The sequence below is a fragment of the Mobula hypostoma genome, chromosome 8 (assembly GCF_963921235.1).
Source record: "Mobula hypostoma chromosome 8, sMobHyp1.1, whole genome shotgun sequence".
Lineage (NCBI taxonomy): Eukaryota > Metazoa > Chordata > Chondrichthyes > Myliobatiformes > Myliobatidae > Mobula > Mobula hypostoma.
In genome coordinates this window covers 29,369,064-29,388,448 of record NC_086104.1, presented here as the reverse complement: position 1 = coordinate 29,388,448, position 19,385 = coordinate 29,369,064, and the positions used below count along the sequence as shown (strand labels likewise).

Genomic DNA, 19,385 nt, shown 5'->3' with positions numbered 1-19,385 from the left:
TATGATTAATTCCTATCACTACTTCATTCCTCAAGCTGCTGAACTTGTGCTTCCCTGTATAGTGCACTTAAAGACAATACACCTAATCACATACTTGACTGGTCAGCAGACATGACCAGGGCATATGATGATGCCAAAAGAGCTCTTTCTAACACAACCCTGTTGGTGCACCTGCTTCGCAACACGCCTCGAGCCATTACTAAAGATGCCTCGGACCATGCTGTGGGTGCTGTGTATGAACAGTTGGTTCGAGGTGTGTGACAGCCACTCGTCTTCTTCAGCGAGCAGCTCCATCCCACCGGAAGGAAGTATAGTATGTTTGACTGTGAGCTACTCTGACTCTTACCTGTCTGACATTTTCATTTTCTTCTGGAGGGTTACCACTTCACAGCGTCCGTTGACCACAACTCCCTTGTGTACATGATGGCCAAAATACCCACAGTCTGCACAGCAGCATCTCCACTTGGCCCACATATCAGAGGTCACAACTGATGTACAACATATCAAGGAGAAATAAAACCATGGCTGATTGCCTGTCATGGCTAGCCTTTGAGGCTGTATGCATAGGGGTTGACCTTGCCGGCATTACAGCCAACCAAGCTACTGACCCAGAGGTCCAGGCTTACTATACAGCAATGGTGGGTCTGCGGTTGGCTGACGTTAAGTTTGGGGAAGCTGGGGTTTCTTTCCTGTGCGAAGCTTCAGCCGATCACCATCGCCCTATAGTGCCCACAAACTGGAACGGACTGTTTTTAACTCCATGCATGGCCTCTCATATCCAGGCTGGAAGGCCTCACAGAAGCTGGTTGCACTAATATTTGTGTGGCGTGGCCTTCATGAGGATGTGTGTGATTGGATTGCAGCCTTTGTGGAGTGCCAGCAGGCAAAACTTAACCGTCATGACATTGGCAACTTTTGAGGTCCCGGAGCAATGGTTTGACCACATCAATGTGGAGCTTGTTGGTCCCCTTCTCTTCCACCCACCCCCCCCAATATGCTTTCATGCATCTCCTTACCATGGTGAACCGTAGGTGGCCAGAGGTTGTCCCTCTAGCATCGATGATGGCCTCAGAAGTGGCTCGGGCATTCATCAGCACTTGGGTTGCTCGGTTTGGCACCCCATCTGATATTTCCTCTGATTGTGGTCCCCAATTCATATCAGACCTCTGGGCTGAGATGGCCCAGAACCTCGGCATTGGGCTATATCACATCACAGCGTATCACCCACAGTCCAATGGCCTATGTGAGCAGTTTCACCAATCCTTAAAGGCTGCTCTGAGGGCTTCCCTGGTGGATGACTGTTGGCATAATCATCTTCTAGGGGCCCTGCTGGGGTTCAGAATAGCTCCAAAAGAGGACCTGTAGTCTTCTGCAGATGAATTGGTAGAAAGGTGGCCATTACAAGTGCCAGGTGATTTTATTCCTGATGCTATGACTACCTATCAACGGAGTTCCACCCTCCTCAGTAAATTCAATTGCTTGGCACCTGTCCCTACCTCCTACCATGGTGTACAGAACTCTTGGGTTCTCGTTGACTTGCATTCTGCCTTATTTGTTTCCATCTGCCACGATGCACACCAGCATCCCCTTAGGCCCCCTTACAATGGCTCATCCTGCGTTTCGGAACAGAGAGTAAAGATTTTTATCATAGATAAGAGCTGCAAACCTGAATGTGTTTCGGTAGCTTGCCTTAAACTAGCCCACCAAGTTTTGAAGGATTCCGCTACCATGCCCCTGCCGTCAAGGCATGACCATGAGCCTGTCAACAGCCTTCTGGATGGGCCTGTGTAGGGTAATGTAACCGGTGGAAACATGCATAATTCACAACCACCAACATTCAGTTGGGATTCACTTTAAGAGGCTGGTCTGACAAGATGGCCTAGTTACATGAGGTTCGTGTTACTGCACTTCATGTTCAGTTTTTGAAGTGCAATAAATGAGTTGTTGTGGTGTTTCTTAAACATAAGATGCCTCGTGTAATTTTATTTGCAAAAATCTATGGTACTACTCATGGAAGAATAAAGTAGCACAAGATATTATGTTAAATGAATGTCGATTAATTAATACTGACTTATTTGTCTGTTTACTGTTGTTTTATGCATTACACTAAGAGCTCAGCAAAAAAGAAGTATACTTCGCACGATCTGGTCAAAACACATACTCTGTAACTGGAGCAGAAACAGTAAGTCTGAAACCAAGTGTCCTATTAACTTGTACTCCTAATTCTAGTGTTTCCTGAAAGGGTGAGGCACTATTTCTCTGCAGTTTCCCAGTGGAATCACTGTTTTATCCTCCTCTCCCTTTTAAGTCGTTACACAAGTACAGCGAGCCTATGGCATTCTATTTGTTGCCAAAACAGTCAAGCACAGCTCTCCCTGCAAACTCTCTCATCTATCTGGCATTTTTTCTCATATATTCCTTCACATATGACTTGCAAATTCCTCTCTCCAGAAAAACCCTTACAGTGCTGCATCATATCATTGGGTCCACCTGTCACAAACTTGAATGTACTTGTTGCTCGATCTGGCTCGACACGTCCTGGGGCTACCCTGGAATGAAATTGAAGCTGCCTCATCTCTGTTATCAGGTGTATCCTTAAAGTATAAATTCCAGACTAATATTTCTTTGCAATACCGAGGAACACTACACCATCAGAGTGCCATCTTTAAGATCAGATACGTATTCCAGCTCTGTGTGCTTTCCAAAAGGAGAATAAATCACTTTGTGTTGAAAGCAAGCAGTGGAGTTATCGTGGGTGTCCCAGACAATTTGTATCATTTAATCAGCAACACTAGTCACTGCCATATTGCAGTTTGAGGAAATTTGGTGGGAATGTGAATTGCCTTCAGAGTTTAGACAATAGTGAGTACACATCAAAATGTATTTCATTAGCAGTAAAGTGCATTGGGATATAGTTCCTTGAAAGCGACATCACAAGTAGGAAAGGTGAAAGGTAAAGCATGGCATATGGCATTCTTGCCTTCATCAGTCAGGGCCTTGAATAGAGAATCAGAAAGTCATGTTGCAGCTGTATAAAACATTAATATTCATGTACCTGTGCAAATGTTTTTTCAATGTTATAATTATATCCACCCCCACTATTTCCTCTTGACAGCTTTTTTCATATACCCACCACCCTCTGGGTGGAAAAACTTGCTTCTCAAATCCCCTTTACTCTCTACTTTTAAATTTAAAAAAAAACTCTAAGGTCAGTCCTGACCCTCCTCATATGAAGAGCGTTTGATGGCTCTGAGCCTGTGCTCACTGGAACTTAGAAGAATGAGGGAAGAATCTCATTGAAACCTATTGAATGTTGAAAGGCCTAGATAGAGTGGCTATGGAGAAGATTTTCCAATAGTGGGGAAGTCTAGGATTACAGGGCACAACCTCAGAATAGATAGACATCCATTTAGAACGGAGATGAGGAGGAATTTCTTTACCCAAAGGGTGATGAATCTCTGGAATTCATTGCCAGTGAGGGCTCTAGAAGCCGGGTGATTGGGTGTATTAAAACGGAGCTTGATAGATTCTTGATAAGTTTAGGCGTGAAACGTTATGAGGAGAAGGTAGGAGAACTTAGTTGAAAGGGAAATGGAAATGGCAGAGCAGACTTGATGGGTCGAATGGCCTTACTCTGCTCCTATGTGCTATTTCTAGTACAGGGAGCATGTTAATGTTCATTCTCAATTTCACACTATCGCTCACTGCCACTCTCAATTGTCAGCCTGTTTGTTCAGTAGTAAATAGAGTATGTGGATCAAGAATTTCATCTAACTGTACAATGTGAATCTACTGTCTTTAATTCCTGCAACAAACACTTCCCCAGCCCCTGTCCTCAGCAACCTACATGGTGAACCAACTTTGGTGTCCTATTTGACCCTGAGCTTTTGACCACAGTAACATGTCATCTTCCCATCTACAAAGAACTATACATTCCTGACCAGCTTGCCATTTACCATCCTCCATAAACTTCGGGTCAACCAAAACTCTTCTGCCTTTGTCTGACCCACAGTAAGTTCTTTTCACCAGTCACACCTCATCTTAAAAAATATGATTTGCTTCCCAGTTTAATAGCACCTGCTGTATATTTTAAACTTCTTTTTCCAAATTTCTTCACTGATATGCCCTTCCCCATTCCCAAAATGCTTTCCTGCTTCTTGTTTTTTTGTTTTCTGACTTCAAGGTAGGGGTTCACAACCTTTTTTATGTCATGGACGAATACCATTAAGCAGAGGGTCCGTGAACCCCAGGTTTGGAACCCCTGCTTTAAGGGATTCATAAAAATTTCCCCTTTATACAAGTTTTGCATGAATGTTGTAACACCTGCTTTGTCCATGCCAAGTTTTATTCGTTGAAATTCTTGAAGCACTTTGAAACAATTTTCTGTATTATAGATACTTAATGAATGCAGATTTTTGCTGTAGATGCACTGAATAACTGTGGCCTTAGAGATGAATAATGTAGAAACAAATTGAGGATGTAGTTTTAATCTTGTAGGTGAGCTATCAAGGTGATAAAGAGAAATTGATCCGAGTCAGGAATCCTTGGGGTCAAGTAAAGTGGACTGGAAGCTGGTCTGACAAGTAGGTTATTTTGTGTAATTTTTATGTTGATGGTTATCAATTGTTTATGATCCTTAATACATTCTTTTGAATTCTGCTGACCTATGTTAATAGATAGTTATTTATGTAACAAGCCAAGACCTCTCTTCCCAAAAGCAGTGACGTCATGAAGCATTCAACCACAAGTGAGCAGGGCAATGGACCTGCCTCTGATTAGTTATCAAGAGGAGCTTTGGCATCCTGGAGTGAATATTACTGTGCTGACATTCAAGTGGGAGTTCTGGACAATGTAATCTTCACAGCCGTCCATGGCCAACAATTCCAGAGATTCATCACATTTATCTCAAAAATAAGTGGATGACTAATTGTTAGCATTAACTAAGTGCATTATTTTCTCTATAAAAGGGCTCACTGGGTTATGGAAGACCTAACTTATGGAAATCTAATTTTATGCATATTCTCCAAAAAAAAGCATTTTTCAAGATGGGAAAGCTAGCTACAGAAATGCAAACATCTTCAAGAATTATGGAATAGGAGTAGCCATAATCGAAAAGGACAATCAGTTTCAAACAAATTCCTTACATTTAACTTCCTTGCAGTAATTACAATGCAGCTCCTGGGTCACATGCATAAGAGATTTGCTATGGAAACAAACAAGACAATCTCTTCAATTGATATTTGGAAAATATCAAACAATATATTTCATGCTTAAAGATCATCAAATCTTGCCAATTGGACGTAGGACCTCTGTATCATTGTAATTATGTAGGGAAAATGATAAATGTTCTTGTTAAGCAACCCTCATTTCTGACTTGGAAATTTCGATTAGCAGACGGTTCTTGGTAATGGGATCTTTACATAACCTGGGGACTGTCTGTAGTTTTAAACTGCATGCATAATGAAGTACGACACACATGCAGATTACATTCTATGAACTCCGAAGTGAACAACTGCAAACTTATTCTTTCTTTGCTTTGTCTCTAATTGTATCCTTTCTCCTGTTTCTCCCTGGTGCAAACTGAGAAGCTTTTGATAAATGATGTAAACAACAAATTATTTTTGTTATTTTCCTGACTATACCTCGTCCCACCCTATCTGCTGTAAAAATGCTATTCTCTTTTCTCGTCTCCACTTTATCTGTTTCCAGGACACTACTTTCCACTCCAGGACATCAGAAGTACATAATTTTCTTCTATAAAAGGGCTCATTGGGTTATGGAAGACCTAAATTAAGGAAATATAATTTTATGCAAAGTCAGAGATGTCCTCCTTCAAAGAACGGGGTTTCCCTCACTCCACTATTGATGCTGCCCTCACCTGTATCACCTCCATTTCCTGAACACCCACACTTACTCCATCTTAATGCTGCTTTAACAATGATAGATTTCCTCTTGTCCTTACCTACCACCCCATCAGCCTCTGCATCCAACACATCATCCTCTGCAACTTCTGCCATATCCAAAGGAATCCCACCACTAAACATATCTTTACCTCCCCACTTCTCTCCACTTTCCACAGGAACCACTCCCTCCATTCATTCCTTCTGCTTCATCTCCCTCCTGGCACTTATCCATGCAAGCAGCCTAAGTGCCACACCTGCCCATACACCTCCTCCCTCACCTCCATTCAGGGCCCCTAACAGTCCTTCCAGGTGAGGCAGCACTTCTACCTGTGAATCTTCTGGGGTTGTCTATTGTGTCCGGTGCTCCTGATGCAACCTCCTCTTCAATGATGAGACCCATTGTAAACTGGGGAACCCCTTTGTCGAGCACCTCCGCACCATCCACCACAAGCAGGACTTCCTGGTGGCCAAATATTTTAGTTCCAATTCCCAATAACGTTCTGACATGTTAGTCCATGGCCTCCTCATGTGCCAAGATGAGGCCACCTTCATGGTTGGAGGAGCAACACCTCATATTCCATCTGGATAGCCTCCAACCTGATAGCATGAATGTTGATTTCTGCTTCCAGTAAATAAAATATCCCCCCCCCCACCCTTCTACTATTCACCTTGCTTCAGGTATAACCTTCCACCTAGCCTCCTTCCCCTCCCCACACCTTTTTAATTCTGGCATCTTCCCCCTTCCTTCTCACTCCTGAAAAAGAATCTTGGCCCAAGGTGTCAACTGTTTACTTATTTCCCCAGATGCTACCTGACTTCCTGAGTTCCTGCAGCATTTTGTGTAGCTTCAAATCATTTTTCAAGCCACTTTTGAAATTCCAGTTACACATTGCAACCAGACTGAAGTCTGAGTCTTGGTTTTTAAGGGAACTAAGTAGATTACTGAAAATTTGGCAAGATTGGTTAAGTTGTTCCTAGGTATTTAAATTGTTATGCATATAATTAGGTAATTTTGAGATCTTGGAAAATAATGGAGCTCCCATTGAGAAAGGATGATGTTTCTGTTCATGTGCCATTCCTGTAAATAGCAACAGCATAATTACCCTTTTACATTTTTCATCTAATTCCAGTGCACCAGAGTGGAAAGAGATCCCCGATGAAGAAAGAAAGCACCTTCATGTCAACTCGGAAAATGGAGAATTCTGGTAAAATTGAAATTCTTCCTCTGCCTGTCTTGATTGTATAACTTGCTTAGTGGCTACCAAAGCGAACAGGTGGAAGCCTAAAGTAAAACTGGAAATGTTATAAGTACTCAGTATGACAGCTTGTGGAGATGGAAGTAAGGCTAATTGTTTAGATCAATGTACCTCATGTTAGAATTGGAAAATGTTACTGTTGAACAGGCTATAATGTGGAAGATAACAAGACAATGCAATAATGTAAAATATACTGCCCACAGAGAGAGAAACCACTGTGTTAGTTTGTCTCCATGCAACTAGTATAAAAATAGAATTAGTGCATTGTAGTTACACACTATGGGTACTATAGCTTGCATTGATTTTACTGTTTTTAATGTAGCAAGATATCCCAAAGTGCTTGATAGAATGGTAATTCAAAAGTAAATGGTGAGTCAAAGAAGGAAACACGGGGATGGGGGGGTGTACTGTGTGAAGTAGATTGTAAATTGGGTCTTAAAGATTTAATAAAAAAGTAAAGTAGCAGAGCTTTGAATGGAATTTCAGAAAATGGAGCTGGGTAGCTGAAGGGAGCATCGCAAATAGAATCATGGAGAAGTAGAACACAGGAACAGACCCTTTCGCCCTTCTAGTCCATGCCAAAACGATTTAAGCTGCCAACTCCTGTCGACCTGCACCAGGAGCATAGCCTTCAATAGCTCTACTATCCACCCATCTATCCAAACTTCACTTAAACATTGAAATCGAGCTTACATGCACCATTTGTGCTGGCACCTCGTTCCACATTCTCACAATCCTCTTAGCGAAGACGTTTCCCCTCATGTTCCACTTAAACTTTTCAACTTCCACCCCCCACCAATGACCTCTGGACGTAGTCCCACCCGACCTCAGTGGAAAAGGCCTGTTTGCATTAATCCTATTTATACACCTCATAATTTTGTATACCTCTATCAAATCTTCTCTCAATCTTCAACAATTTAAGGAATAAAGTCCTAACCTATTTAATCGTTCCTTATAACTTGGGTCCTCATCCCTGTAAATTTTCTCTGTACTCTTTCAACATTATTTCCATCTTTCCTGTAGGTAGGTAACCAAAACTACACATAATATTCCAAATTAGGCCTCAACAATGCCTTAAAAAAAACTTTAACATAACTTCCCATCTCCTGTACTCAGTACTTTCATTTACGAAGGCGAAGCTTTCTTTACGACTCAGTCTGCCTGTGATACCACTTTCAAAGAATTATGGACCTGTATTGCCAGATCCCTTTGTTCAACCATGCTCCTACCCTGCAAGCTTTGATATTCTTCCTCACTGTCCACTATACCCCCAATCTTCGTGTAATCCATAAATCCGCTGATCCACTTAACCACATTCTCATCCAGATTGTTGATATAGATGACAAACACCAATGGACCCTGCATGATCCCTGCAGCACTCCACTAGTCACAGGCCTCTAGTCAGAGAGGCAATCATCTACTACCACTCTCTGGCATCTACCACAAAGCCAACGTCCAATCCAATTTACTACCTCATATTGAATGCTGAGCGACTGAACCTTCCTGACCACCTCCCATGTGGGACCTTGTCAAATGCCTTGCTAAAGCCCATCTAGATAACAAACTCTGCCTTGCCTTCATCCATTTTCCTGGTACCTTCCTCAAAAACTCTTTTAGATTGGTTAAACATGACTTACCATGCATAAAGCCATGCTGACTATCCTTAATCAGTCCATGTCTATCCAAATACTTATATATCCGGTCTCTTAGAACAGCGGTCCCCAACCACCGGGCCGCAAAGCATGTGCTACCGGGCTGCAAGGAAACGAAATGATTTGGCGATATGAGTCAGCTGCACCTTTCCTCATTCCCTGTCACGGCCACTGTTGAGCTTGAACACACGCGAGGTCATTACGCACGCGTCATCCATGTCAGTGCGGGAAGAAGATCAACTCCTCCAGCTTGCAAATGACGGCGGGCTTAAAAGTATGTTTACATAACATCTCTGCTGGCATTCTGGATCAAAGTCAAGGCTAAATATCCTGAGATAGCCACGAAAGCACTGAAAACGTTGCTTCCATTTCCAACATATCTCTGCAATGAATGCAACGAAAACTAAGTTGCGGAATAGACTGGACATAAGGAACCCCCCTCGAGTATCACTGTCTCCCGTCACCCCTCGATCGGACCGTCTTGTTGCAGGGAAACAAGCCCAGGGCTCCCACTGATTTAGTGATATTGGTGTGTTGCAATGATCTTATATGTTCATACGGGGAAAATATGTGCTGTGTGTTTAATATCTAAACGTTACTTAAAATGTTATGATGCTATTGACTTATAAGTGACTTATAATTGACTTATCACTATATTCATGCGAGGAAAATATGTGCTGTGTGTTTAATATTAAATTTGTTAGATAAACCCTTTTAGAAACGAAATTGAGTGTATTAGCCACTTATCACCTAAATTCCGGCCGTGATTAACAACCTCCGCCCCCCCCCCAAACAGAATCGCCAAAAACGATTTGTAGAAAAAAATCGGCACGTACATGCATGCACAAGTCATGCATGCGCACTGGTGCCCGCGCAAGGCTTCATGGTCATGGTAGTCTTTTCTCGGGGTAAACACAACGTATTTGACTGCTACTCTTGTCCGTTTGTAATCCTACCCCCACCTCCACCTCCCCGCCCACCCCCCCCCCCCGGTCGGCCGGTCCGCAAGAATATTCTCAATAATAAACTGGTCCATGGTGCAAAAAAGGTTGGGGACCTCTGTCTTAGAATACCTTCCAAAAACTTTCCCACAGCTGATGTCAAACTCACCAGCCTATAATTTCCTCGTTTATGTTTAGAGACTTTCTTAAACAGTGGAACAACATTGGCCATGCTCCAATACGCTGCTACATTTCCTGTCTCTAATATATCTGCTAGGGCCCCAGCAATTTTTGCACTTGCCTCCCATAGAGTCTGAGGGAACACTTTGTCAGGCCCAGGGAATTTATCCACCCTGATCTGACAGCAAAGATGACCTCCTCTGTATAGGGTCCATGAAGTTCATGCTGCTTTGCCTTACTTCTATGGCTTCTGTGTCCACCTCCTGAGTAAATACAGATGCAAAAAAAAGTTTAAGATCTTCCCCAAACAACAGGAATTCTGCAGATGCTGGAAATTCAAGCAACACACATCAAAGTTGCTGGTGAACGCAGCAGGCCAGGCAGCATCTCTAGAAAGAGGTACAGTCGACATTTCAGGCCGAGACCCTTTGTCAGGACTAACTGAAGGAAGAGTTAGTAAGAGATCTTCCCCATCTCTTTTGACTCCAAACATGGATTACCAATCTGATCTTCCAGAGGACCCACTTTGTCCCTTGCAATCCTTTGGCTCTTAACATATCTGTAGGATCCCTTAGGATCTTTCACCTTGTCTGCGGGTCCAGCTTCATGCATTCTTTTAGCCCTTCTGATTTCTTTCTTGTGTTCTCTTGCATTTTGTGTACTTCATAAACAGCTCATTTGTTCCTACCTGTCTATAGCTGCTATATAACTCCCTTTTTATCTGAACCAGGGCCTGAATATCTCTTGAAAACCAAGGTTTCCTACACTTGTTATCTTTGCGTTTTCTTCTGACAGGCACATGCAAGCTTTGTATTCTGGAGGAAAGGATGAAGGAATACAAAAGGGCTGAAGGAGGAAGGGTGAATGGGTGGATTTGAAAGAGAAAGGTCTTTGAAGTTTGAGAAATTTTGCAAGTATGATTAATAAGATCGTTAAAGCATTTAAACATGCAATGGATTTTTAAATTTTGAGAGATTCGGAACTGAGTGCAATCCAAGAACTGGGATGATGAATAATTGGGAATTGGTGCAGGATTTAGTATAAGCAAATTAGATTTAAATTTAAGAGCAGTGAAAGATAGAAGGCCACTGTTACGTACCCGTAATGGTTTAAATGAACCGGCAGCAACAGACTACACCTGGAGTCTGGTTTTGATGTTAAAACCACTATCTTTATTAGTATCTACTTAATACAGCAACTTAAACAAGAATAATCAAAATTTAACAGTGTTATGAGTATACATATGACTAAATATAACTCCCAAACTATTGAGCTCGGCGGGGGTGGGGCACCAGGCTTAAAATCTTGAGATGATAAGGTATGAAAGTTCAGTTCATCCACAGTTTAAATGATGTGAGAGAGATATATGTAATCCAAGGTGTATGTCGAGAGAAGGCCTTTATGTTGTATTCCACAGGTTCCACAGTGGTAAACAGGATAACAATCACCGTAGGTTTTACCCATCGTCGTTCCAAATCCACTTACGAATTATCACCAATAGTAGCTTATCACAAGGGTACCATCTTTAAAGGGAACTACCACCCAGGCAAGGGTTAACACATAGGTAGATTCCACAAGGTTGCCCCAATCACACAACCTGATAGCCACTTAGCGATGTGCTGGATCGATACTCAACCCACCCTTGTGGGCACTCGAAAGTTCCCACCAGTGACCCCTTAGTCACTGACTTCCTTCCATTGTCTGACTCCAACTGCGACTGACTGTGTGTGAGTGAATGTCCTTGCTTAAATCAAAACAAGCTGCAGAGTCCCATGGCTCTGCCCCTTGCTCTCTTAGTAAGAATCAAACAGGAGCCAAGAAAGCCAGCGGCTGACGTCACTCAGGCATTCTCTCTTAAAAATGACAGTCCACGGTAAGATAAACCTAGGGGTTCATCACAGCCACCCAGCACAAGTTTGAATCTAGACTGAATGTGTGGAGGGGATGATTGTCACAAGACTGGAAATCACTGTTCCTTGTGTTGAGTAGATATAGCATTAGAATAAGATGCAGAAGCAGCAATTGAAAATTTTAAAAGACATTTAGATAGGGATATGGATTACAAAGATTTTGAGCAGGGGTTCCCAACCATTGCTTAATGGCATTGATCCATGGAGTGGAAAAGATTGGAAACCCCTGGTTTAGAGGGATATGGACCAAATACAGGCAATTGGAACTAGCTCAAGTAGACAATCAGGTCGGCACGGGCAATTTTGGCTGAATAGCCTATTTCCCTGTTGTATAATTATATAATTTTAAGACCGTAGTTGGTGGTGGCTGTGGATGTGGTTGGAATTGGTGAGGCTATTAACTCAGGATTCTGAATCAAGAAGCCATAAGAACAGTAAAACCTTGGTTCTCGGGCACTTTACAAATAGGAACACTGCAGTAACTGATACTGAAGGGAAGGCAGTTGGTGAATCATGGAGGCAATATTAGATTACAAATCTGCTGGATTATCTGGGACCCATGAAATCCAGCAAGTGAGTTTTTATAGTTTAAGATTAAATGTGAGTGCTATAAAGCTCTGATCCAAAGAAACCTTTTTAAGAAGCATGTGAAAGGGTTTGGAATTGAAACCTTGGCTTCCACATTGATATAGTAGCAGGAACAAAGAGCTGCAGATGACAGAGAAATAAAAGAAAAGCAGAATGCTGAAAGAATTCTGAAGGTCACGTGGTATCCCTTGCTCTGGGTCGAGGAATCTTAATTATAGCTGACTAGTCCCATGTGGTAGGCTGTTCCAGAAGGTTAAGGCACATTGGATGCAACTTAAGCTGGCTAATTAGATCCAAAATTGGATTGGTGAAAGGTGCAGGGGATAGTTGTGGAAGGATGGTTTTCTTGTTGAGAGCCTGCAACCAATTTTACAGCGCAGGGACCAGTGTTGGGACTCTTGTTATTTGGCATTTTTTAAAAAATGACAATTTGGGTGGAAATCTAGACTTAAATTTTGTAATTATTATAACTAAGTCTGTGGATGAAATTGAAGTGTTTGGTGGTGTGAATAGCAGGAAAGTTTGTCTGAGGCTGCAGGAGGGAGTAGCTGAGATGAAAAGTTGAGTGAAATGTGGGCAGGTGGAATTTATTCCCAACAAGTGCAATGTGAAGTGAAGTAGAAATAGATTATATACACTAAATGGTAAGGACACTGAGTAATAGTGACTAACAGAGGGACCTTGTGGTTCAGGTTCATAGTTCTTGAAAGTGGAATCTTGGGTAGATAGGGTGGAGATGAAAGACAATTGCTTTCATAGGTTGGGTCATAAAATATAAAAGTTGGGAGGTTAAAACACCAGTTAGGCCATTCTAGTTCTGCTTGCCACTTTATCAGAAGGATGTGGTTTGTACTGGAGAGTGTGCAAAACAGATTCACCAGGATGATGCTTGGACATCAATTATGAGGAGAAGTTGGTTAGGGTGAGCTTGTTTTCTGTTGATCCAAGGAGATTCTCCTTGAGGGGTATCAGATTATGAGAGGTGTAGAATCCCGGAATCTGTTTTCCTATAGTTAGGGCATGAAAAATAAAAGGGCATTGGCTCAAAGTGAAAGGAAGGAGTTGAAAATGGGATTTGATAATAATGTCTTTTGTACAGAGAGTTTATATTTGGAATTTGCTGCTGCTGATGGAATTGGATGAAATCAAATCTTAATAGAAATTTAGACAGGCACTCAGGAAGGCCAGAAATAAAATGAAACAGATCTAATGTGAGTAGATGAGTTAATGTCATGGATTTGTAGTATTGTGCAGAATGGAGAAAAGCCCTCTGGCCCAATGTGTCCATGCCAAATGAGAGGTACATTAGTGGCCACTTTATTACGTGCACCTGTCCACCTGCTCGTTAATGAAAACATCTAATCAGTCAATCATGTGGCAACAACTCAACGCATAAAAACAATGTGAAGAGGTTCAGGTGTTGTTCAGGCCAAACATCAGCATGGGGAAGAAATGTAATTTTGGTGACTTTGACCATGGAATGATTGTTGGTGCCAGACAGGGTGGTTTGTCTTTCTCAGAAACTGCTGATCTTCTGGAATTTTCACACACGGCACTCTCTAGAGTTTATAGACAATGGTGTGAAAAACAAAAAAAAAAATCCAGTAAGCGGCAGTTCTCTGGGAGAAAACTGGTATTTTGAAACATTGAAACATGGAAAACCTGCAGCATAATACAGGCCCTTCGGTCCATAAAGCTGTGCCAAACATGTCTTTACCTTAGAAATTACCTCAGGTTACCCATAGCTCTCTATTTTTCTAAGCTCCATGTACCTATCCAGGAGTCTCTTAAAAGACCCTATCGTATCTGCCTCCCCCACCGCCACCAACAGCCCATTCCACACACTCACCACTCTCTGCGTTAAAAAAACTTACCCCTGACACAAACACGAGGAAATCTGCAGATGCTGGAAATTCAAGCAACGCACACAAAATGCTGGTGGAACACAGCAGGTCAGGCAGCATCTATAGGAAGAGGTACAGTCAATGTTTCGGGCCCGAAACGTCGACTGTACCTCTTCCTATAGATGACCTGCTGCGTTCCACCGGCATTTTGTGTGTTTTGCTTACCCCTAATATCTCCTCTGTACCTACTTCCAATCACCTTAAAACTGTGCCCACTCGTGCTCGCCATTTCAGCCCTGGGAGCTGCCTTTGCAGACTGTTGGAGCTGACAGAAATTATGGAGGGTGATCCATTGAATGTGAAGGCAAAGTCAAAATATTCTGATCCTTGTTCTGGCTGAGAGGGGGTGAGGGAAGAAGTACAGGAAGTAGAGATGAGGTTGATAGCCCTGCCAACAGTGGTAGAGGGTTAAGCATGAAAAAAAAAAGGAAACCTTAAAAAAAGTGATGGGAAAATTCTTGTCATTAGAGCAGATACAGTGGAGATAGACAAACTAAGAGATGTATTGCAGGGTGGGAATTGGTGAGTTTAAAGAGCATCATGTCGACGATTAATAGATAAGTAACAGAGTGGGAAACGGGGTAAAATCTATTGCCCATGTGGCAAACATGCACCAGAACAGATGGGTGGAATAACTATTCCCATGTTGTAACTTATGTATGTCGATCCACCTTGTTTAATGCATAAGGAACAAGTCAATTCATAAATGTCTGCAATTCTTTAACAACACTGCAAATTCTTTATCCTGAGAAGGCTTCAGTTTTGTTTTGTTACACCTCCACAATCCAGGATGGCATTTTCCGAATTTCTATGGAATTTCTCTGAATTGGAAATCTGCAGTCTCACCCCTGACACACTTGCCAGCGATGAAGTTCATAAATGGAACGTGATTGTTCACAATGGGTCCTGGAGAACTGGATCTTCTGCAGGGGGATGTCAATACTACCCGAGTATAAAATTACAATTTTCCTCATCATTGTAATTCTGTAGAATCCAGTGTATTCCTTAGTAACACTTTCCTGGAACCAGACTGTTGCAAAGACTTCTACTTGCTAATATGTTCTTTTTGCTTCAGCTAAAGATAATTTAGTGACAAGAAAACTATTTTTTTGGTGTGGTTTCTGTTTCAAGACTCAGTTTATTTATAAATGCTTTTTTTTGTTGGCTTTATTAAATGACATTCCTGTTTATCCTATTTTCTCATTAGTAAGACAATACTTCTATTCTCCCGTTACTTAGATTCTTGGAGCATTAAAATAGGCCCTTTTAAATCAGGCTTATTACCATAGTCTTATATGATGTCAAGTTTATTGATCGGCCCAGCTGGTCAACGCCAACCAAGATTCCCATCCAAGCAGCATTTGCCTGCATTTGGCCCATATCTCTCTAAACCTAATACAGAAAAAGGCCCTTTGCTGAGCTATTAATATGAACAATTATTTAAAACATAATCAAACAGTGCAGAAAGATCCTTCCCTCCCCTGTCTTCTCCTATCATTTTGCATCTCCCCCTCCCCCTCCTACTTTCAAATCTCTTACTAGCTCTTCTTTCAGTTAGTCCTGACGAAGGGTCTTGGCCCGAAACGTTGATTGTACCTCTTCCTAGAGATGCTGCCTGGCCTGCTGCGTTCACCAGCAACTTTGAAGAACTCATTCCATCTGGGTAGTCTCCAACCTGATGGCATTAACATTGATTTCTCTAACTTCTAGTAATTTCTTCCCCCCTCACTTCTTCCATTCCCCATACGAGCTCCCCTCTAACTTTTCTCTTCTCCTCACCTACCATTCACCTTACATTGGTGCCCCTCCTCCTTCCCTTTCTCCCATAGTTCACTCTCCTGTCCTATCAGATTCCATCTTCTTCAGCCCTTCACCTTTTCCACGTTTCACCTCCAAGCTTTTCACTTCATCCCCCACTCCCTCTCTAACCTATCTCCTCCCTAATCTGTCTTCACCTATCACCTTCTACCTTGTTCTTCTTCCCTCTCCCACATTCTTATTCTAGTTTATTTTTCCTTCCTTTCCAGTCCTGATGAAGAGACTTGGCCTGAAACATCGAGTCTTTATTTCTTTCCCTGGAGACTGCCTCACCTGCTAAGTTCCTCCAGCATTCTGTGTGTGTTACTCTGGACTTCCAGCATCTGCAGAAATGTTTCCCTTTTTCCATTGCAGAATTTGAACTTGTGGCTCCAGATTGATAGCCCAGTTCTCTGGATTGTCAGTCTATCCCAGTACATAATAATTATGCCTTCATATCCCACGTTACCCAGACATTTTCAGATTAGAGTGGAAAATGAAACTAATCTTCAGAAGGGTCTTAGCCCAAAAGGTCGACTGTTTACTCTTTTCCATAGACACTACCTGGCCTGCTGAGTTCCTTCAGCATGTTGTGTGTGTCGCTTTGAATCTCCAGCTTCTGCAGATTTTCTCATGTTTGCGAATCTGCATTGTTCTGTTTTGTGCACATTCATCAGTTGTTGCATATTTCATCTTATCAATCTTTCCTGGTTTCCATTCACAGTGACATTTTGGACAAATCCTCAATTTAAGATCATTCTGAATGAACCAGGTGAAGATGGGTTGTGCAGTTTTGTAGTTGAGGTGATTCAGAAGAATCGTCGACGGCAACAACAGAAAATGGGGTGCTATCTATGAGGCAAGTTTCAACGTTTTGCTTGGTATTGCTGTATAAATTAAAAGATGAATGAAGTCCAATAGAACACATTTCTGGAATTTACAAATTCAACACAAAAAATTACCAAAGATATTGCTAGTGTTGATAATGAAAGACTGAATTTTCAAATGGGCTCAAGTGTTTACTCCTGCACTTAATTTGTATATTTGTAAGTTGTACAGTGAAGAACTATATTCAAAATGTTTTCAGTCTGAATTTCAATGTTGTATTGGACCTATCATTACACTGGTCTGTACCCGATTATTTTATTATTACCCTGCCTCCATCATTCAAAGAAGTTTACTTTAATTTTATTGGTTCCTTTATTCAGTGATGCAGCATGAAGTGTCTGGGATCTGTTGTTGTCTCAAACCGTTAAGCCATGATATATTTTTGGTACAGTTGTATTTGGCACTCAAAATTCCAGAATGAGGTTTGGAGTCATACAGCACAGGAACGGGGTCTACAGTGCCTGCACTGTCTGAGTACCTATTTATACTAACCCTGTTGTAATGTGAGCATTATTAAAAGTAAGTTAATACTAATTAGGATAATGTGGGGTTTTACTTCTGTTCCTTTTACTTCCGGTGTGCTTTGTATATAGTGTTCCTGCCATGCCGTACGGGTTGTGAAAGCCTCCGTATATACATATCGGTTTTGACGTTTGAGATAAAGTGGTTTCTTTGGGCATGAATTTGTCGAGTGTGCCTTTTTCAAAGTAGAAGTTACTACATATTTTTGGCGACGAGGTGAACTGGTTTTGTGGACGTGTCGGCGCGTTTCAAACGGGAGCAGCAGCGTTGATAAGGCGCCTCATGTTCGGATGGCTACGTTTGCAACTATCGTTGAATTTGTGGAGGCAATGGAAGACTGGCTGGAGTATGAGGAAAGACTGGGACACTTTTTCTGTGCTAATGGAATTACTGAGGAGGCTAAGAAGCGCTGTATTCTCTTGAGTGTGTGTGGGGCAAAGACTTAAAAGCTAATAAGGAATTTAGCCACACCGCGGAAACCGGGGGACACTCCATATGATGAACTGATCAGGCTTGTAGGGAACCACTACAATCTGAAACCTTCTGTGATAGTCCAATGGTGTAAGTTTCACAGCCGTATCAGGAAGCCAGGTCAGTCTGTGGCCGAGCTTCAGCAGCTGTCGGAGCATTGTGATTTTGGAGTGGTGTTGGAAGACATGCTCTGTGATAGATTGGTATGCGGCATTAATAATGACGGCATACAATGCCACCTGTTAGGGGAAACCCCACTGTTGACTTTCAAGAAAGCCTTAGAGATTGCCCAAGGCATGGAGATGGCTGCTAATAATGTCAAGGATATCCAGAAAGGACATGTGGGGTCGCAGTCGGCGGCAGTGCACCAAGTCAGGAGGGAGACTGGTAAACAGGCAAAGCGGGTGGAATGTTTTCGGTGTGGAGGGACGCACTATACAAATGATTGCAAATTCAAAGACACTGTCTGCCATGCTTGTAGCAAAAAGGGACATTTAGCTAAAAAAGTGCAGAAGTTCAAAGGGTAAGGTTAAGCCTGGGCAGGGAAAAGCTCAACAGGCTCAGGCAGCCATCTAGCAGAAGCAGATGCAGAGGCAGCGTGTGCCTACAACATGTTTGGAGTGGAAACAGATGAGGAACCACCTGAACCATATTATGCCACAGTCACTGTCAGGGGAAAGGACATTAAGTGGATGTAGTGTACCTGGAGTTTCAGAAAGCCTTTGATAAAGTCCCACATAGGAGATTAGTGGGCAAAATTAGGGCCCATGATATTGGGGGCAGAGTACTGACATGGATTGAAAATTGGCTGGCTGACAGAAAACAAAGAGTAGCGATTAACGGGTCCCTTTTGGAATGGCAGGCGGTGACCAGTGGGGTACCGCAGGGTTCAGTGCTGGGACCGCAGCTGTTTACAATATATATTAATGATTTAGATGAGGGAATTAAAAGTAACATTAGCAAATTTGCCGATGACACAAAGCTGGGTGGCAGTATGAAATGTGAGGAGGATGTTATGAGAATGCAGGGTGACTTGGACAGGCTGGGTGAGTGGGCAGATGCATGGCAGATGCAGTTTAATACGGATAAATGTGAGGTTATCCACTTTGGTGGTAAGAACAGGAAGGCAGATTATTATCTAAATGGAGTCAAGTTAGGAAAAGGGGAAGCACAAGGAGATCTAGGTGTTCTTGTACATCAGTCACTGAAAGCAAGCATGCAAGTACAGCAGGCAGTGAAGAAAGCTAATGGCATGCTGGCCTTCATAACAAGGGGAATTGAGTATAAGAGCAAAGAGGTTCTTCTGCAGCTGTGTAGGGCCCTGGTGAGACCACACCTGGAGTACTGTGTGCAGTTTTGGTCTCCAAATTTGA

The 19,385-nt window shown here is 42.3% G+C and overlaps 1 protein-coding gene across 1 annotated transcript in view; it reads left to right on the top strand.

Annotated features, from left to right (window-relative positions):
* LOC134351141 (calpain-2 catalytic subunit-like) overlaps window positions 1-19,385 on the top strand; it is a 100,605-nt gene that overhangs the window by 68,638 nt on the left and 12,582 nt on the right. The window contains 5 exon segments of the mRNA XM_063057255.1: window positions 2,154-2,182; window positions 4,498-4,583; window positions 7,034-7,108; window positions 15,124-15,284; window positions 16,856-16,978. Coding sequence (XP_062913325.1) covers window positions 2,154-2,182; window positions 4,498-4,583; window positions 7,034-7,108; window positions 15,124-15,284; window positions 16,856-16,978 — 474 coding nt within the window.